The sequence below is a fragment of the Desmodus rotundus genome, chromosome 5 (genome assembly GCF_022682495.2).
Source record: "Desmodus rotundus isolate HL8 chromosome 5, HLdesRot8A.1, whole genome shotgun sequence".
NCBI classification, from domain to species: domain Eukaryota; kingdom Metazoa; phylum Chordata; class Mammalia; order Chiroptera; family Phyllostomidae; genus Desmodus; species Desmodus rotundus.
Genome location: NC_071391.1, coordinates 111,638,481 through 111,657,649, shown reverse-complemented (window position 1 = coordinate 111,657,649; position 19,169 = coordinate 111,638,481). Strand labels below are relative to the sequence as shown.

The window sequence follows — 19,169 nt, the reverse complement described above, 5'->3', positions numbered from 1 at the left end:
CCTTTCCTACACATGTATGCTATTTCTTAGCTAAAATTTTCGGTATTACAGAAAAATCAATTTCCTTGGGAAAATAGGTAATTTTATGCTGATAAACTCGCTTATCGTTTTATAATATAGATTTAAGTTTTAATTCAGTAATCCTAAAACTATAGGGGTATAAAACTCATTCAAGTTATAGCCGACTTTGGATTGCCTTTCCTTTTAAATCTTTAATAACATGACATTATTTGTCTCTGCTTAAAAATGAGTTTTTAGTTTTAATTTAAATTGAATGAAATCATCTATTTATCAAAGAAAAATCTCAGAATTTAGCATGAATTTCTCTTTGCAGAGTCACATTTATTAATGTGGGGCTCTTCTCTCTCTCTCTCTCTGTCTCTCTCTCCCTCTCTCTCTCTCCCTCTCTCCCCCCTACCCTCTCTCTCTCTCTCTTTCTCTCTCTCATATACTTCTATCTCCTGATCTTCTTTCAGGGGTGCCTGCTGCTGTAGGCCCCAAGTTGAGAGCTCTGTACTGGTATGTGGCACCCATTGTCTTTGAAGAAATATTGCTGACCAAAAAAGTGGTCAGCATCTGAAGTGCCATTATAATGACCCTTTATATGGAAACCTGAACCTGAAAATTAGTTGGACCAGTCATGGTCCCCCACGTGCTGGGAGGAGGTGCCTTTGTTCTGAGAGTTGCTTTTCCACAGTGCCACTCCTCCTCCTCAAGCTACGGCTCTCATAAATTTAATCTGTAGAATTTGGGATCACCCACATAGCTCCCTAGCTTCATGTGCAGAATACTGTAAATCTCCCCTTTCTTTTTTTAAAGATTTCATTTATTTTATTTTTAGAGAAAAGTGAAGGGAGAGAGAGAAACATCCATGTGCTAGAGAGAAACATCAATCGGTTGCCTCTCGCACGCTCCCAGTGGGGGACCGGGCCAGCAACCCAGGCTTGTGCCGTGACTGGGAATCAAACCGACACGTTTTTGCTTTGCAGGATGATGCCCAACCCACTGAGCCACGCCGGTCAGGGCAATCCCTGTTTCCTTTAAATAAGTAGATCATTCCACTTAATCATTTATCTGTGGTGACCTTCTCAGTATTTCATTAGGTTTGCCTTGGTGTGTAATGTTCTTTCTAGCTGCACTGTACAGAGTGGGAGTGGGCTAGCCTTCTCCTCCTGACCACAGAGTAATTGGCTAACGAGCCTTTTCGGAGGAGCTGGGGAGGAGGAGGAAATGTGTGTAAGTCTCTGACAAGGGTGAGACATTTGGATTGAAGATGTATCTTCTAACTGCTAGCCTCTATCTTAAAGTTTCTTTAGTCCTCTAGGGCCATGCATCTGGAAAATTCGCCATTGTGCCGGCATGTAATGGGTTTTGAAGTTTCTCCCCGTCTGTTGGTGTGTATCAAGCTATCTGTGCACGGACAGGAAGAATAACTGCTGGTTAGCTGTACGCTCATTACAGACGGTCGTCTTTTAAAAATGCAGCAGTGCAGCGTATTTCCTTACATGCCCACATTTCCCAAGCACTCATATAGAAGTATCGCTGCAAGGTGTTTTTAAGATTTCATTTATTTATTTATTTTTAGAGAGAGGGGGAGGGAGGGAGAAAGAGAGGGAAAGAATCATCAATGTGTGGTTGCCTCTCGTATGACCCACACTGGGGACCCAGCCTGCAACCCAGGCATGTGCCCTGACTGGGAATCAAACCACCGACCCTTTAGTTCGCAGGCCAGCACTCAGTCCACTGAGCCACACCAGCTAGGGCTGCAAGGGTTAAATAACTAAGACACTAACTGAACAAATTATGTTATATTTTACTTACCTGCCTGTAACATGGAAAGGTGTGTGTGTGTGTTCAATTCTCCTTTTTTTCTTAAGATAAATTACTGGACATACATAATGACATAATTGACGTTATTTAAATGAGCTAGGTTTTCATTAATAGGTGGCAAGTAATCATTTCTGTAGAGGAAATATTGAATAAGATGTTTTACCCTAAATGAAATAGTTGGTCGTATTAACTCTGCTCTTCTAGTTTACTGAAGCTTTGATGCCCCAGTGTATGCTCTGCTATGCGAAGCTTCTTTATGCTTCTCCCAGTCCTCTCTGCCCCAGGTGCTTATCCAGCCCATTGACATGGGAGCGGTCCCATCCTAGTTCATGGTCTGCCTTTTGTTCCCACTCCTGGGGTCTCTTTGTGCAAATACCTACGTATCAGTTGTACTGTGTCAGTACTCACCACCAACTTCACCTTCTCTGCTTCTGTTCTTCACGTCTAATCCACCCCGAGATCTGTTGTTTCTCTAACACAGGTTTCTTTAATATTCCCTTCCTCTCTCTATCACTTCCTTTGTCCTGGTCCAGGTCCTCCTTACTACCCTCTCAGGTTACAGCTGCATTTGCCCTGGTAACTGGTTCCTCCGCCCTATCCTTGCCCCTCCAGTTTATTTTATGCAATGTGGCTAAAATAGCAGGCTATTAATGTCACATCCCTCCCTGCTGAGGACACAGTCCAGATCTCTTCCATAGCATCCCAAGCACTGGCACCTCTCTCCCTGCACCCCTTCCTCAACTCTGCCTCCCCTGTGACTGCAGTTCCCTTGCCCAGTCCAGGCTTCAGAGCCTCGCACCCTGTTCATCTGGTAAGGTGCCCTTCCCACCTCGTTCTTCCTGGTAAACCTCTTAGTTCTTCCAAGCCCATCAAAGTTGACAGCTTCCCCACAGACTCACACTAAATGAGTAAATTACCCCCTTCTCTCTTTTGCCTGTATTTTTAATCATATGTTTGTCATGGCATGCAGTCACTGCTTTTGGGTATGAATTTAGAACCTGTTTCCTTATTAGATTGTGACACCTTGAGACCACAGCATTCTCAGTCACCTGTGTAATTCCAGAGCTCAATAGGATATCTTTGACAAGTATATGTTTAATAAACATTCGTTGGATTGGTTCAATCATCTTATAAATGTTCTCTCTATTAGAAAAGAGGTTTCTAACAGAGTGTTAGAAGACTAGATTTGGGTGTCTCTGTAGTCTGTTGTTGTCTAATTCAGTTAAGGATACAGTGTTAGCGAAGCCAAGGTCTTAAGTTTCATTCCTCTGCGGAGACGCAGCTTTGTACTTGAACTGTCAGCAACCTCAGTGAACAGCCTAGTAGGTGTCATTGGTTCCAAGAGATGTGAAGAGTGAGAATGACAAAGGTAAAGGCAAATTCATCTCAACTATTAGACAAATTGAATTAAATACATTCCTTACTGATGCTAAAAGCATAATTCCATACTCCACGTGAAATCACCACCTTGTTTTGCCCACAGCCCCTGCCCACGTGCACTGATGCTGTTGACTGGAAAGGTTCAGCTGTGTTGGAAGTGGCTGATGTACTACTACCTGATCATGGTAGTTTTGCAGTGAGAACAATGATCGTCCATCCACAGATCATTAGGATTGCCAGGCTCTGCGCCTCCCGTCTACCCACACGCTTCCTGTGTTTGTCTTCCAGGTGAGACCATGCGGATCGCCTCTTCAGAGTTTGCTGACGACCCGTGCTCATCCGTGAAGCGTGGCACCATGGTGCGGGCGGCAAGGGCTTTGCTATCCGCTGTCACACGCTTACTCATTCTGGCGGACATGGCGGACGTCATGAGACTCTTATCTCATCTTAAAATTGTACGTACGTAGAATTTACCAAATTTGCTTTATTTGGTGGCAGTGTTGACTGTGTATACGACACACCGAAGTGTATGAAAGATGTTTCAGAGCTCACTAGATCACTTGGTCACTCACCCATGTGGCATACCTCCAAATTTTTCCAACATTAAAATTATATTCAATAATACACTCAAAAGTTATAGATGATTCGCTTGAATTGTTTTCTTTCAAAACACAGAGTTTGGATTCCCCCCTTACTTCCTGGAGTACAAAACTGCATTCACTTGGGCCGCAGAGGCTGAGTGTGGTGCGCCTGCCTTGGCCTTTGAAATTCGGAGCAGTGCCGGTCCGTTGGTAGTGTATACTTGGCCAGCATCTGGACAGCTGGCCAGATGACCACCTGTGCCCATCCTAATATGGATCACATGCTAAACATATTTTGTTACCTTCTCCAGCCTTGGCTTTATTTAGATAATGGGTTTCAAGCCTGTCTTGGTCTGGCAATAAGAAGGAGCCCCATCACACCGCCCATTGCTGAGATTAATCTTGTCACACCACGCCTGACATCTGTCATTCCTGGAATGTGTCCGTGGCACTATGCCTTGCTTGTCAAGTATCCTTGGTTCCTATTAAATTTTTTGTTTCCTAATGAAAGTGGAGTTTTACCCCGTTTACAAAGTTTACTGGATCAGGGGCCAAGGCAACATTCCCAGTCCTTGGCAGCTGGGCCTTTCTCTGTTTTCCTAGTTATTGACTGATAACTAGTTGCAATCAAGACGAGTCACCCAGTTGAACTAAGATGCACTTCGGTGCTTACAAACATCGTCTCCAGTCCATGCCCTCAGTGGATCTTATCCCTAGACAATCGGTAGGGACCTGAACTGATCTCAGGTCTTGGATGATGGGATGTGAACCGCACACTTTCCTTTTTGGGGAACCAACCTATTGCCAGCTTAGTTCTCCTAGCTCTGGCCATTCCTGACGTATCACTTTCCCTATTACCCACCCTCAAGGTCTCATTTTCTTTGTCAGTGGAGTGAACAGTGAGGGGCAGGTGAGGTGGGAAATGAATAATAACGAGAGCCTGTTCTCCCCTCACCGTCTCAGGTTTGTTTAGTAATTTCCAAAGAAATTTTCCAAACCACAGGTGTTTTCTGTCAAAAAATCTGGGGCTGGATATTTTATCTCAGTTCACCCTAATAAAACCACCGAGATTTCTAAGTTATGTGTAAACTATGCACCATTATGGAAAACCTTGAATTTCAGCATCTCCAACTTGAGTTCCATGTTCACAAACCACAGATCATTTTACGGTTTCTATTGCAGGTGCCTGAGGAGCAAAGAGGCAGATAGCAGGACTTGCTCAGGAGTTTTTCTCAGAATGTTCTCAGGGAATAGTTCCTCAAGAGCCAGGGAGGGGTCTTGCAAATAGGATGGAGTGAGCAGTGTGAAAAGAGCCTTGCCTATTTCAGAGGACATGGAGAGGAAGTAAACATTATGATTGACCATTTGGCCACTGGAGGAAGACTACCTAGGTTTAACCTTGGTCTGATGTCCACTTGCCTGCTAGCCATGTTGTAACACCGTATGACCTCCTTACATCTCAGACCCTTCCTCTGTTAATATGGCCTAATGATAGAACAGCCCTCAGAGCTGAGCGAGGTTCAAATACAGGAAATTTCTATGAAATATGTGTCACAGAGTCAGGCACAAAGTGAGTGCTGGGTAAAGGGCGGCTGTGTCGCCATTGTAAAATCCCTAACGCCTCTTGCAGACTGCAGCGAGGGCTGCCCTCCCCCAGCCTCACCTGTGCCATACGCACAGTTTAAGCAACAAATAATGTTGTTCTCAAGTGTGTCAGGGAAAAAGGTTTTCTTTCCCTCCCTTTCATTTGCTTAGTCTTCAGAGGCAACAGTTTAAGATCTTTCCCCAGATGGACAGTCTTCCGTACCAGGGAGAGAATAGGACTGCGACAAAGAAGTTAACTTTGCATCCCATCGGTCATTCTCCTCTCTGCTGTGGGAGGCCCTGTTAAGCCATTCTTGGGGCATGGGGGCAGGCTAAACATCCTCCCTGAACTGCCCCCGTGTGGAGAGTACTCATGGAACCTGGGCCTGTGAGGCGATGTGAGGGGCCAGTTCCTACCTATGATCTTGCCTTTCCACCCACCTGTTTAGACCATTGCTGTTGGGTGATGATATCACGGCAGCCTGTTGTCATGTGGAGTCAATTGTATTCTTTTCCCAACACAGCAGATTAAAGGACGTTAAAAAGGAGGGGCAGGATTTAGCAAAAACCCATGGAAAAGTCAACTCAGCAATATTAAGAAGTCTCGTCAGACTGTCAGCAGTGAAATTAAAAATGATTGTACCAGTCTACATTCCCACTAGCAGTGAATGAGGACTCCCTTTTCTCTGCAATCTCTCCAACACTTGTTATTACTTTCCATGTTGAAAATAGCCATCCTAAAAGTCGTGAGGTGGTCTCTCACTGTTTTTCGATTTGCACTTCCTTAATAGCTACTGCAGTTAAACATCTTTCCGTAAGTCTGTTGGCCGGTTGTATGTCTTCTTGGGAGAAGTGTCTGATTAGGTAACCAGTATCATCCCAATAAATTAAATAAATTAAATAAATGACTGTAGACTGCATAACACGTTTTTTTTGTTTAATCTTTATTGCAGTTTTTTCCATTAGCATTTAGTCCCCTTATATCTCCTCTCCCCTCAGCAATCAGCACACGGTTGTCCATGTCCATGAGTCCTTTTTCCTTTTTGTTCAGTCCCTCTACCTCCTTACCCCACTCCCACTAGCTGTCATTCTGCTCTTCATCTAGGAGTCTGTCTCTGTTTTGCTTGTGAGTTGAGTTTGTTTATTAGATTCCACATAAGTGAAATCATATGGTATTTGTCTTTCTCTGACTGGCTTATTTCACTTAGCATAATGTTCTCCAGATCCATCCATACTGTTGCAAAAGGTAAAGTTTTCTTCCTGTTTTATGGCCAAATAGTATTCCATTGTGTAAATGTCGCATAGTTGTTTTATCCACTCCTCTATTGATGGACACTTAAGCTGCTTCCACATCTTGGCAATTGTAAATAATGCTGCAATGAACATGGGGGTGCTTATGTTCATTTCATAATGGTCCTTTTATAGGGATGCTTTCGAATTAGTGTTTTGGGTTTCTTTGGATATATTCCCAGAAGTGGGTTCTCTGGGTCAAAAGGCTGATCCATTTTTAATTTTTCGAGGTATCTCCACACTGCTTTCCCCAGTGGCTACACCAGTCTGCATTCCCACCAACAGGTCAAAAGTGTTCCCCCTTCTCCACATCCTCGCCAGCACTTGTTATTTGTTGATTCGGAATGGCTATCATCAACACATTTGTTTTACTTGCAGTGCAGCCTCTGCAGTGAAGAGCAGTGGTAGAGTGTTGCTATCTTGTGGGGCTAGCGAGGAATTACAGTTTCTGGCGCTATTACTGAATTACTTAGGCTGTGGTCCCTGGCACGCTTCCAGTTCAGGTCAGTCAGGGTTTCATATTATGGGGCTTTTCCCCTGTCCCCCCAAAAGACACTGTGTTAACAATTCATTGCGAACAAACAAGGTATATAATTCTTCTTAGCAGCATTTTTGTTCTTTTCCATAGAAGCACATCCTCTCATAAACAAACAAGTGTTGTCTGCTCGCATCAATTTATTTGTTTTTAACTCAGGATGAAGAAAATATCTTTCCTATTTTAGCACAGCAGGTTAGAATTACATCTACAACTTTTTCAAGGCTTTTTCCAAATTAAAAAAAAAAAAGAGTTCCTTCATTACGTAGCTGATCAAACACGGATGAGAGAAAAGAGTGACAGGTTCTTTCTAATAGCAACCGGGCTCTGTGTCCGGTTGGCTCTGAAACTTGAGTAACACCCAGTAGTGAGCGCAGTAGCTTCCTGCATGGTAACCACTGAATGGCTATTTCCCCTGTAAGCATTACACATAATATTTTATTTTTTGTCATTGAGGCCACATGCCAATTTTTTAACGCTGCTTTTTCCAGATATTGATTTTTTTCTCATTTCTAAGTGACTTACAGGAATGTAGAGGGGATTGCCTTCTTATCAGAAACATATTCATGTTTCTCCATCAAACATTCACTGAGCAGGTGAAGAGTAGTCAGGTTAGTCTCCAAAATACCCACCTCCATCCTCTGCCCTGAAACCAGATGAGTAATTGTTGGCAAGCTAAGTAATCCTGAGCAAATATCGCTCACCATCTAAAAACACGTGAAGTGTTGGGAGCTCTGAAGAGGCGGTGTGATTTGGCAGGGCCTCTGCATTCCGTGACTGGAGACCCAAGTTTCTGTGGCTGCTGACAAGTTCATCTCTTCACTTAACACGTGGATATGCTAGTTGCCCATATTATGCTGCTTGTTCTGCCGTGCTTGTGTCTGCGTGTGCTTTAATGTGGAACCCTATTTTAAGCATATTCTAGTAAGGGTTCACATGACTGCATAAGGTTTTTGCTACTGTACCTGTTTCAGATTCCAAAGGCTAGTGACGGAACAGTGCCTGACATAGTTCAAAGCTTAATTATCTCCAAAACGGGAATTTGATGTTCCCGAGCAAAGCTAAAGTACTCATTTGCACATCAGACATCTTTAAACATTCCTGAATTATAATTGCATTTATTGTTGAAGTTGCCCTTGCTAAACATCTGGTGTGTCCTGCAATCAGCTGACATTGTGTGTTAGGTTGACATGTGGCACTTCAGACTTTTAAAGGAATTCTGCATTATAATCAGTGATGAAGAGGGGTATTATTTCTCTAGGTTCTGAATTAATGTAATCAGATTATATTGTCAGTGTTTAGCATTGGGGATAGCATTGCACGTAAACACATCTAGACATATGTGTGTCAGAGAAAATAGTCACCTTTTCTTCTATCCTGAGGCTAGGTCCCAGCATAACAATGTCCTTGATTATCTCAGAATTTCTGTCTGGAGACTGGATTAGAAATACAGAAAACAGCAACACCTTAGTCAGGAAAGGCAGATTGTTTTAGCGGCTACCAAGAACTAAATCTATTTCTGCCATCCCATTGTTTGGGGACATTGATGACACAGGGTGACTTTAATATTTCCTGTGGTTTTTGTGACATTAGCATCAAACATTCTTGTGCATCCTCAGTAACTTACTATTTCTCAATAGTCTCCCGTTTAGTCTTATAGCTCTAATGTGGCTCTTGTGTTTGAATAATAGCAAAAAATTGATATAAAATATCCTTGTCTCTGGTCATAATGATAGAAATTACTGGCTGGGGTCTTAGTATATCTTTTCTGTGTGAGCTCTCATGCAGCTGAGTTGTTCAGAATTGATTTATGTATTCAGTTACCCTTTCAAGAAATACTTACTGGATGCCTACTATAACTTAACCTGGTCTTTTAAAAATGAAATATATTAGCTCACCAAACTAAAAGTCAATAGGCAATATCTTCAGGCAAGGCTTGATCAAGGCACAGAATATGATAAGGATTAGGTTTCTATATCCTTTTCTTCAGTGAGGCACTCTTCTCTGTTGGCTCTTTTCTCATAGCCTCAAGGTGGCTGCTAACTATTCTCAGCCTTACATGCCCCTAGATTAAAGATAGCAAGAAAGAGGGCATTCTCTTCCCTGATAGCTCACATAAAGATTCCACAGTCCTGCTAGTTCTATTGGCTTTGGAATCAGGTGTACAGCTCTGAGTTAATTATGTAGAGGGGAAATGGGATGTGCTGATTTCTTAATTTTCTCAGCACTTCTCCTTTTCCTCACCACCTCCCAAGCAAAGATGAGACCAGTTCACCCAACATGCATTGTTGGTCAGTTGAGGATCGTATGAGGAAGGGTGATACAGCTGGGAGTGGGAGGTCTCAGGATTGGGTCTCACAACTGAAGGAGATTTGCCTTTCCTTTTCCCAATTGTTTGGACCAGACTGAAACAGGCTAGGGTCATAGGCCCAAGCCTGATGCTAGGGAATAAGGGTGGAGGGTGCTTGGAATGAAGTTGGCCCCATCAAAAGAGTGGGGGAGTTTACCATTCTGTTCAATAACGAGAGTGAAACTACACAGTAACTTGAGCTCAGAAAGTTAACTCTCATAGCAGATTAGAGTAACAAGGGATTGGCTAGTAACAAGAGAACTCTAAGGAACATTGGGATGGCAGCTATGAGGACTAGCCACTACCCATAGGCCTGAGGTTGAGCCCTCTGGGGAGAGCCTCCTCCCCTCCTCCCAACCAGGGCTGAAATCCAGATGCCCTGAGTTCCCTGGATGACAGAGAAGTCACTGAGGTGCCACACTAGTGAATGGAACTTGCTGGAAATATGTCCTTTAGGGTGTTGAGGAAAACTCATGGAGAGGAGTCGCCCTGAAGGTGTCCCACAGTCACCCAGGGCCATGCTGAGGCAAATGCTGACCACCTGCTGGCCACCTGCTGGCCACCTGCTGTTGCACATGCTGCCCCCACCCCCACCCCAGCAGAACCTGCTGAGGGAGCACACGGAAACCAGAACACCAGACTCTGTCCTCCTTTGTTGCCTGTCCAGCACTCTCTACTGACAAAGCTTAACATCAAACCGAAGGGGAAGAAATGCTATTTAAAGGGCCCAGCCAGGTCTGGCCAGATGGATCAGCTATTTGGAGTGTGGTCCCATACACGGGAAGGGCGCATAGGGGAGGCAGCTGATCTATGTTTCTCCCTCACATCGATGTTTCTCTTTCTCTCTCTGTGTGTCTCTCCCTTCCTCTCTCTCTAAAATCAATTTAAAAATATACACTTGGGTGAGGATAAAAAACAAATAAACAAATAAATAATCAAGTCATGTTTCCACAGAGCAGGCAGGAATTAGGATTTTGGATTTGATAACTGGCCTAGAGAAAGAGCATTTTACTGCCCCAAAATGTGGTGCTCTTGCCCTACAGGGGTGTCCAACCCACAGCCTGCAGGTTGTGTGCAGCCCAGGATGGCTATAATGTGGCCCAACACAAAATCGTAAATTTATTTAAAACCTTTTTTTGTGCTCATCATTTTTTTGTTAGTGTTTGTGTATTGAATGTGCAGCCCAAGACAACTTTTCTTCTTCCAGTGTGGCCCAGAGACGCCAAAAGGTTGGACACCCCTGCCGGAAGGAAGATGGATTCAGGTCAGGCAAAATATTTTAACTGCAGAAATCTTCACAAACCAAGGGAAGAACAAAGGCAGGAGAGCCAGAGAGAGAGTTGGGGGGTGTTCACAATACCGTCATCCATTCTGTGTTGCTGGAGCATAGAGAGTCAGGTGAGAAGAGGCGGTGACACAGTTGGATGGAGATACAGACTATAAAGTGTCTTGGGTAATGTGACAGTTTGGATTCTATGCGTGGATTATGGGGAGCCATTGCGTATTAGTAGCATTCTAAGTTTTAGAATTAAATTTGTGATTTAGATGAATATTTTTGGCAGCAATGTGGAGAAGGAATTTAAGAGGAGAAAGCCCAAGCAAGGAGACATCAAAAGAGGATTGAAATTACTCAGGCCCACAGATGGAGGAAAGGCTGAGCGAAGGTGGTGGCAGTGTGGATAGTGAAGCGGGGTCCACTGTGGAGCTACTACAGAGACAGGACGACCGGAGCCTGGACTGACCATCGGGGCCAGGCTCTTAAGGAGTGCTCATATCAGCTGATCAGTGCATCCAAGGCCAGGTCCCATCAGCTTTAAAAACTCATTCTTTCCGTGAAACTGAGGCAGCAGAGGAGTTAAAAGTGTGAACTCTGGAGCCAAAGATCTGGGTTCAAAGCCAGGCTTCTGCACTCACTTGCTGTGAGACCTCTCAGGCAAGATGTGTCACGGCTCTGACCTCAGTTTCTTCTCTATAAAACAGAAATGCTAAAAAAGGCTAAATTAGATATATGTGCATTACAGAAATTCTAAAAAAGACTAAATCAGATATATGTGATTATGTTAAACAATGTCCGATACATGTTAAGTACTCGGTGACACTGGGGTAGTGTCATTTTTCTTGCACAAGCTGAAGATAACTTTGGAAACATATCAAGCTCTATTATCACTTTATAAAACATGGCACTTGAAGAATAAATGACACTAGCATTTAGTCATTCTTGCTTTCTGATGAAATCATTTGTTTTGCACTTGTTAACAAGGAAACGAATGTAATCCAGAAAGTCACTTTCTCTGTAGAAGGCAAAAGGATAAAGTATGATAATGCTGGGATACCCATGGTCAAACCAGGATACCTGGCTAAACAAGTAATCAAATGTTGAATCTAATATTCGTTGATTCACTTGGAGAACTCCTATTTCCAAAAAATTACTTATTTTAGCTACAAACCTAGATCCTAACAAGGGACTTGCATATGACTTGCTTAATAGTTTCACCGATGTCACTTGAAATTCAATCTACTGGGTTTCAGTTGTAGGACCCTGGAATGAGGTCAATCTGTCCAAACAGAAATGATTATCTTGCCCTGGCTGGAGTGGCTTGGTTGGTTGGTCATCATCCCACAAACCGAAAGGTTTTGGGTTCGATTCCTGGTCAGGGCACATGCCCATGTTGTGGGTTTGGTCCCTGGTCAGGATGCATACGAAACGCAACCTACCAATGTTTCTCTCTCACATCGATATTTTCTCTCCTTCTCTTTCTCCCTCCCTTCCCTGCTCTCTTAAATAAGAAAGTGATGATCACAACAAGAGTGACCTAAAGCACTGGTATGTGCAATAAATGTCGACAGGAGAACTAACTCACGCTGTCTGGGTGGGGAGGGATCAGACCCCTCAGTTCAATACTACTGCCATCCCCATACACCTGCCCAGCTCCTTGTGAGTGCTTAGTGAGTATTTAATGAATAAACTAATTCTCAGACTACTTTTTTATATCAAAGTAAATGAGAGCAATTTAAATTGGGAAAATTGGAGGTCGATTTGAGGAGTCTGTCTCAAACAGTTTGACACAACCGTAGACTCAATAATAGTGTCAGGCAGGCTTGCTTTAGGAATAGAGGTGAGGGTGGGCTTTGAACAAGCTCTGAGAAGACCCAGATTGTGCAAGTTGAAGTGACATGTCCTGAGATTACTGAATTTCTACGCCCACTCACTAGGGAGGGAATTCTAATATTTTTTCCAGAAGTTTTAGTCTTTTCAGCTATACCTATGCACAGGCTCCTAATACTAAGGGCAGGAAAACCTGGCTGAACAAAGGTGCTCACTTTGGTACGAGCCCAGCCTGGCTGTGGGAGGGCAACAGCTGTCTCTAGTCAGCCCAAGATCACGAGGGTGTATGGAAGGAGGAAGGCTATGTCAGCCTCTCGGAGGGCTCCCATTATCAGTTTACTGGGTACACTTTCCCAGTCCGGGGGCCAGGGTCTCCCAGACCTCTCCTTACCATGACACCTTCTCCATCAGCACTGGCTCCCTCCTCAGGGCCACCTCAGCAGCCTGCTGCCTGTCTCCTGGCCACAGTGCTCTTCCACTTCCTCTGTGTCCCCTGTCATCTGTAGACATTCCAAGAGTAAGATGAAGCCTTTCCTCTTCAAAATCATTTAGGAAAAATTTTCTCCTTAGTAGACACTGTGCAGCAGCATTTAAACAGAGAGGTCAGTATCTCCGTTTAAGGAGCTTTTAATTCAGGCCAGGCACTGGGCTAAATATTTACTACTTTACGTTTCTTTTTTCTTTTTTTAAAAAAGTATATAATGTACCTGGTTTATTTGGAGAAAGGGTAGAGAGGAAGTCTTTGGCTATCATTTCCACTTCTGTAACATTTTTTGGTCTATTCATATTCTCTATTTCTTTTTGTATCAATATTGACACTATGTATTTTAGAATTTATCAATATCATAAAGGTTTCCAATTTATTACTGAGAAGGATTCATTCAATTCCAACTTCATGTATTTTGTTATTTAAATTGGCTTTTGTAGATAACATGGTGGCGAATCTCTTTAAAAGTCCAACCTGAGAATTACCATTTTCTAATTAGAGTATTTTGCCCATTTCTATTTAGTTTATATTTGGACTTAGTTGGCCATGTTCTTTCATATTTTTCATTTATATACCTTTTTTCCTTCATTTCTTATCTCCTGCAAGTCTTACAACCTCTTACAGTGTGTAGACACTGTCTTCATTTTGTTAATGAAGACGGTAAGGGCCAGAAAGGCGGAGTCACTTCCCTAGGTCACAGAACTAGCCAATGACAGAGCTGGGGCTCAAACACAGACCGATGTTGCACTTACTGACCTATGTCCATCATTCTGGGTCCCAGGTAGGTGTAAAAAGCTCTTCCGAGTGTTTGTCTTGCATATGAGTCCATTTCCCCAGACACCCAGAAAGAAAAAGAAAAAAAAGAGAGAAATCATTGGCTCTATTTTAAAAAAAACAACTGGATTTTACACTGATTTTGATTTCTCACAAGTGCCTGGTGACTGTCCTTCTCTGTTTTGTTTCTTTCTTGGCCGTGGTGCCTCAGCATCCTGCCTCTCCTCTCTCTCTCTGCCTCTCCCTGCATCATCTGTAGTCTCCCGGTGGCTGTGTGTGTACCCACAGCCCAGGCCCTGGTCCTGTTTCCTCCCTTACTGGGTGCCTGGGTGGAATCTGAGCCACTATTCTGTCTGAGGACTTTCCATACCCTTCTCCTATCCTACTAGGTTACAGCTCCCAGTGTGATTAAGTCCTCTTTCTCACAGACAGACACCATCACTGCTGTTTCTTTTCAAAAGAACTTCATTAAATTAGAAACAAAATCAAACCGAAATCTGGATTCTTCAGAGAAAAAACGCTGAGAAAATTAGTTATGTGTAGCACACAAAATAAATACTCCAAATTGGTCCAATTAACAAGGGGCGAGAAGCCTGTTTTATAGACATATATTAGAAAACAAATATAAGATTTAGCCCTGTCTTAGATAATTATTTTCCTTTTCCCTGGAACCGGTTTTTATGTCCTGAGGAAAGATTTACAAGTCAACAGTAGGAACAAATTAACTGCCCAGGCTGTCCCCTCCTGGCTGTTGTTGACAGGTAAATGGTTATAAACCCATTAGAAAGCAAGACCTCACCAGCCTGTTGTCTTAAAGATTCAGGGAGGAGATTCTCACTGAGCCCTAAAAATGCTTCCAGTATGGCCATTCCATACCATAAAATGAAATTTGGTTTCAGTCCCTAAATAATATCCTAATACACAAAAGTCCCCTTTTTAATTATGTATCTTTCTTTTCCTTCATTATTTTTAAAGCCTGGATAGGATTTGGAAGAGGCTGACATTGAGGAGTTAAATCATCATTTTATATTTTTATAATTAGGAAGGAAAAAAGATGCAGAATTTCCATAGAAGATGAGAATGGAAACTTAATTTTGTGCGGAGTCTAGATTACTACCATTCTAAAGAACTTCGCTTACCACAACTCTTTTCTTAATAAAATAGGCCGGCCTATTTAGGAAATTGAAGGGCATAATTCCCCTGGAGGGAAAGTTGTAATGATACCCATTACCCCTGGTTTGTGTACACTCTTCCCTTTCTCCGCGCACTGAAACTTGATGAGGAGGTTTGGTTAGACACTGTTGCAATTGTGTTAAGCCTAAACAAAGCTGTAGCTCTGTAGGTCAGAACTATGTCAGTCTATGGCTTTCCGGCCATGTTAGTGGTCATTTGTACTTGGGCATTGTCAGTGAATTGTCTGTATGTTGCCCTTTGCTTTGGTCCAAGTTACACGAGCCGATGAGGATGTTCTCTGCGTTTCTCACGACTCTCTCAGAGCTGCGTCCTCCCGCTTTCTACCTGCTCTATCAGAAGCCGGTACTAGTTGCAGCCTGTCTGCCAGGTTCCCTTCATAAAGAACTTCTGATTTTGTAAACACGTATCTGTCTTATGCCTTATTCACTCAGGATTGTGTTTTTGGCTATTTCTGCTGAAAAATTTCTGGGCTATTTCTACAAAGATGCTCTCTTACCGACAATGATGTAGTTAATCAGTTCACCATAATATCTTAAATTTTAACTAGGTGTACAGGCATTAAAACTTTAAAGGGATACTAATTATGGAAACCTTCACAGGTTAAGATCTCTCTGGAGGGGAAGAAACTTTAGTACCTCTCAAATCCTCAACTCATTTACAAATGAATTTTTAGTGAAATTCATAACTCAGGTCCAAGGCCACCCTGGAGCCACATCAGACGGCGGCTCGCAGGAATTGGGAAGCAGAGCACGTCATTCCAGTGGCGTGCCTGCTGCTGTTCTGCTCCCCCCGCTTGTTGCCACTCTTAGTGGCAACAAAATGTCAAAATCACTTGCTTCTCCGGGCTCAGTGTGTCCTCTTTCCATTGGACAGCACGGCATAAACTCAGTTTAAAATCAGAATCCCGTTAGTCTCAGAGTTAGAGATGTTGCCAGAATAAATGGTTGCAGCGGGGAGTGGTCTCCGTCTCCTGGCAGCCCAGGCGTTCCTGCGGGTTTGTTTGCAAATGACTGCCTCTTCTGGAGATTTCTAGAAATAGCTTAAAAACTCCATATTTTTAAAAAATATCTTTCCTTTATGTTTCTTCTCAAAATTAGAAGTGTGTTTTCCTTATCCAGTTATAGCTCAATCAAATACAAACTATAGTATTCTATATGCTCCAAGAGTTCAGCAATAATACAAAATATTCTGTAATCCTTGAACAAATATTTATTCTGATTATCAGTGCTTGTTAGAACTTTTTTCCCTATTATTTAAATGTTAATGCACATTAGTTTGTTTTATTTACAAACTACCATTTCTAACAATTTTAGTAATACTTAAATACTATTTAGTTATAAATGTTTGTTTTTGTTTTTTATCACTTCAGGTGGAAGAGGCCCTAGAAGCTGTCAAAAATGCTACAAACGAACAAGACCTTGCAAACCGCTTTAAAGAATTTGGGAAAGAGATGGTGAAACTTAACTATGTAGCAGCAAGAAGACAACAGGTGGGAAAGAGTTTGGAAATGCTGGGGAGCAAATGTGAGTTTCAGTAGCCTTGTAGTGTTGATGGCCTGAACAGTGGATGGGCTGGCTATCAAATTAGCAAATGCCCTCAGAATCTGCCATCACAGAGGCTGCTTCCTGCTTGGGGGTTCTGATACCCTCTGGTCCCTGGTTACTTAGGAGGGGTCTCAGGCCACCTGCTTCGCTGGCAGGAACCCCCTTGCCAGCCCCACCACATTCTTTCCATCCATTCTGGGAAATTCTCTCGAATCAAATCAAAACTATGGAACTGTGGTGTGATGCTGTAGCCACAGTCTGGGTCCTACCCTCGGCCTTCTCTCTGGTTTCCTAGCCCTGGGGACACCACCATGCATACGCACACCCAAGGTGTGCAGGGTGTGGAGTAAAACTTTTATGACTGAGTGGACGAGAACATGAAGAAAATTGGAGGAAAGGCAGAGATAAGCGGCAATGAAGAGGGAGGGAGAGCACAGGTGTGAGTGAGTCATTTTGATGAAGGGGGCTGGCCTGGGGTTTTCATTCTCTGCCCCCCCTTGTCTAGCAACAGCACCCTCAGTTTTAGAGAGCTCTAGGTATTCATTAGGTACCTGATAAATTTTGTTCCCCCCAAATGTGTTCTTTCTTCCTAGGGGAAAAAGAAAACATTTGCAAATGTGGACTCATTGGTTAAAATCACTTCCATTCATCCTCTTAACTGCTCCCAGAATCATTCAACATTTTGGGCAATTCCTAGTGATTTGTTCCTAAGATTTTCTGTGACGACCCAGGAAGCTCCAGTAACAAACCTTTGTCCAGTGTTCATTCTGTGCCAGGCTGATGTAATAGTGCTAGAACAAACTTGACTGAGATCTCGCTCCCGCCCCTAAAGAGCTTACAGTGCCCTTGCAATGGGTGCACACAGTGGATTTAGTTTATATGCTGATTTTTAAGTACTTTAAGAATTCTCGTTCAAGTGGAATCTTGCGTGGTAGCCCCAGTGTAATGTGGGTGGGAGTGAAGTTAACTAGAAGCACAGGTGTGAGACCCCAAACCAAAAAGTCACTGGCTTTTTAAACAACTGAAAAAGAATACATTGAATCTTGATCTCAGTGACCCAGGGAGAGGCTGGGAAGGAAAATAGGAGCGGGGGCATTCAGTGTCTTGCGGAGTGTTTCTGTTTAATTGTGAGTGGATAGTATTTGAATAGTTCAAGGTTTGGTATCATGTCTCAGATTCACATTTTGTAAAATCTTCCCCTGTGGGTATATTTATTGATTTTAGAGTTAGAGGAAGGGAGGGGGGATGGAAGAGACAGAAACAGAGGGAGAGGGAGGACAGTTTAGACAGGAAGACAGAGAAACATCTGTGGGAGAGAGATTAACATCAACTGGTTGCCTCCAATACCCGATCTGACTGGGAATCTAACCTGCAACCCAGGTATGTGCCCTGGCCTGACCGGGAATGAAACCGGAAAACTTTTGGTGTATGTACAGGAGGATGCTCCAAGCACCCTGCCAGGGCCACATTTGCATTTTAATACTATTCTATATGTCACAAAAAAGGGAGTGGTGTGGAAGAGGAGAAAGTAGTTGTGGTTAGAGAGGGGGCTAAAGTCGTCTAGGTAAGAGTTGGTGGTGGTCTCCGTTAGGGTGGTAGCAGTGGGATGGAGGAAGTGATGGGAGTAAAAGCTTATATTGAAAATGGAACACTTAGGACCTGCTGTTGAATTGGATGTGTGAGGTTAGGGAGTGACAGCAACCTGTTCACTTCTAAGCTTCTGGTTTGAGCAAATGGGTAGATGGTGATGAATTTGCTGAGATGAGGAAGACTGGAAAGGGACCAGTTAGAGTTAGAAATAAAGATTTCATATTTAGATACATTGATTTTTGAGAACTATATCTAGGTAGAAATGTCAATAGAAGACAGATTGGGGTTGGAGATTGAAACATGAGTCATCAGTAATTTTTTATAAATTTTTCAAAATTCAGCTTTAGATTATTTTCATTTTTTATGTGACTAAAGAATGTTTCCTCAAGTATCTTTATAGAGATAATGAGAATTTTCTACTTGCCATCTTTCACATATTCAGAATATTTGTAGCATAGATACTCAGTAATGAAATATGGAACTTGGACCAGGTGTCCTGGAGGTTAATAAAGGCCCTTCGTGACCGGCTGGGAGAAACCTCCTACTCACCACCCAGTTGGCTGCCTGGCACAGAAAGTGTCCTCACGTGTTTGTTGCCTACTTACCTGGGGCTAACAAATAATCCCAATTTAGAATTTGTATGGGCTGGCATAAAGCTGTTATTTAAGCAGAGGGTCGGTGGTTCAGTTATTACCTTTTGCCCGTTTGTCCTACCAGACCTAGATATCAAACATAACGAGCTTGTCTCAGAATCACTGTGACCCACTGAAGAGAGGATGCTCTTCGCTGTTGCCAGGCCACCCCTCTGTCATGCACTGAATGAGAGAAGTGGCGTGAAGACCCAGGCATTCATTTTCTAGGTGACGGTGTCTGAAGCTGGGAAAATACTCGCCCACAGATACATGCTGGCAACCCTGTAAAGCT

The 19,169-nt window shown here is 43.0% G+C and overlaps 1 protein-coding gene across 3 annotated transcripts in view; it reads left to right on the top strand.

The window, feature by feature from the left end:
• Nucleotides 1–19,169, top strand: part of CTNNA2 (catenin alpha 2) — a 1,072,448-nt gene that overhangs the window by 315,707 nt on the left and 737,572 nt on the right. For all 3 annotated transcript variants that reach the window (XM_053924989.1, XM_053924987.1, XM_053924988.2), the window contains exons 4-5: nucleotides 3,499–3,665; nucleotides 16,481–16,600. In XM_053924989.1, coding sequence (XP_053780964.1) covers nucleotides 3,499–3,665; nucleotides 16,481–16,600 — 287 coding nt within the window. The remainder of the gene's footprint in view (nucleotides 1–3,498; nucleotides 3,666–16,480; nucleotides 16,601–19,169) is intronic.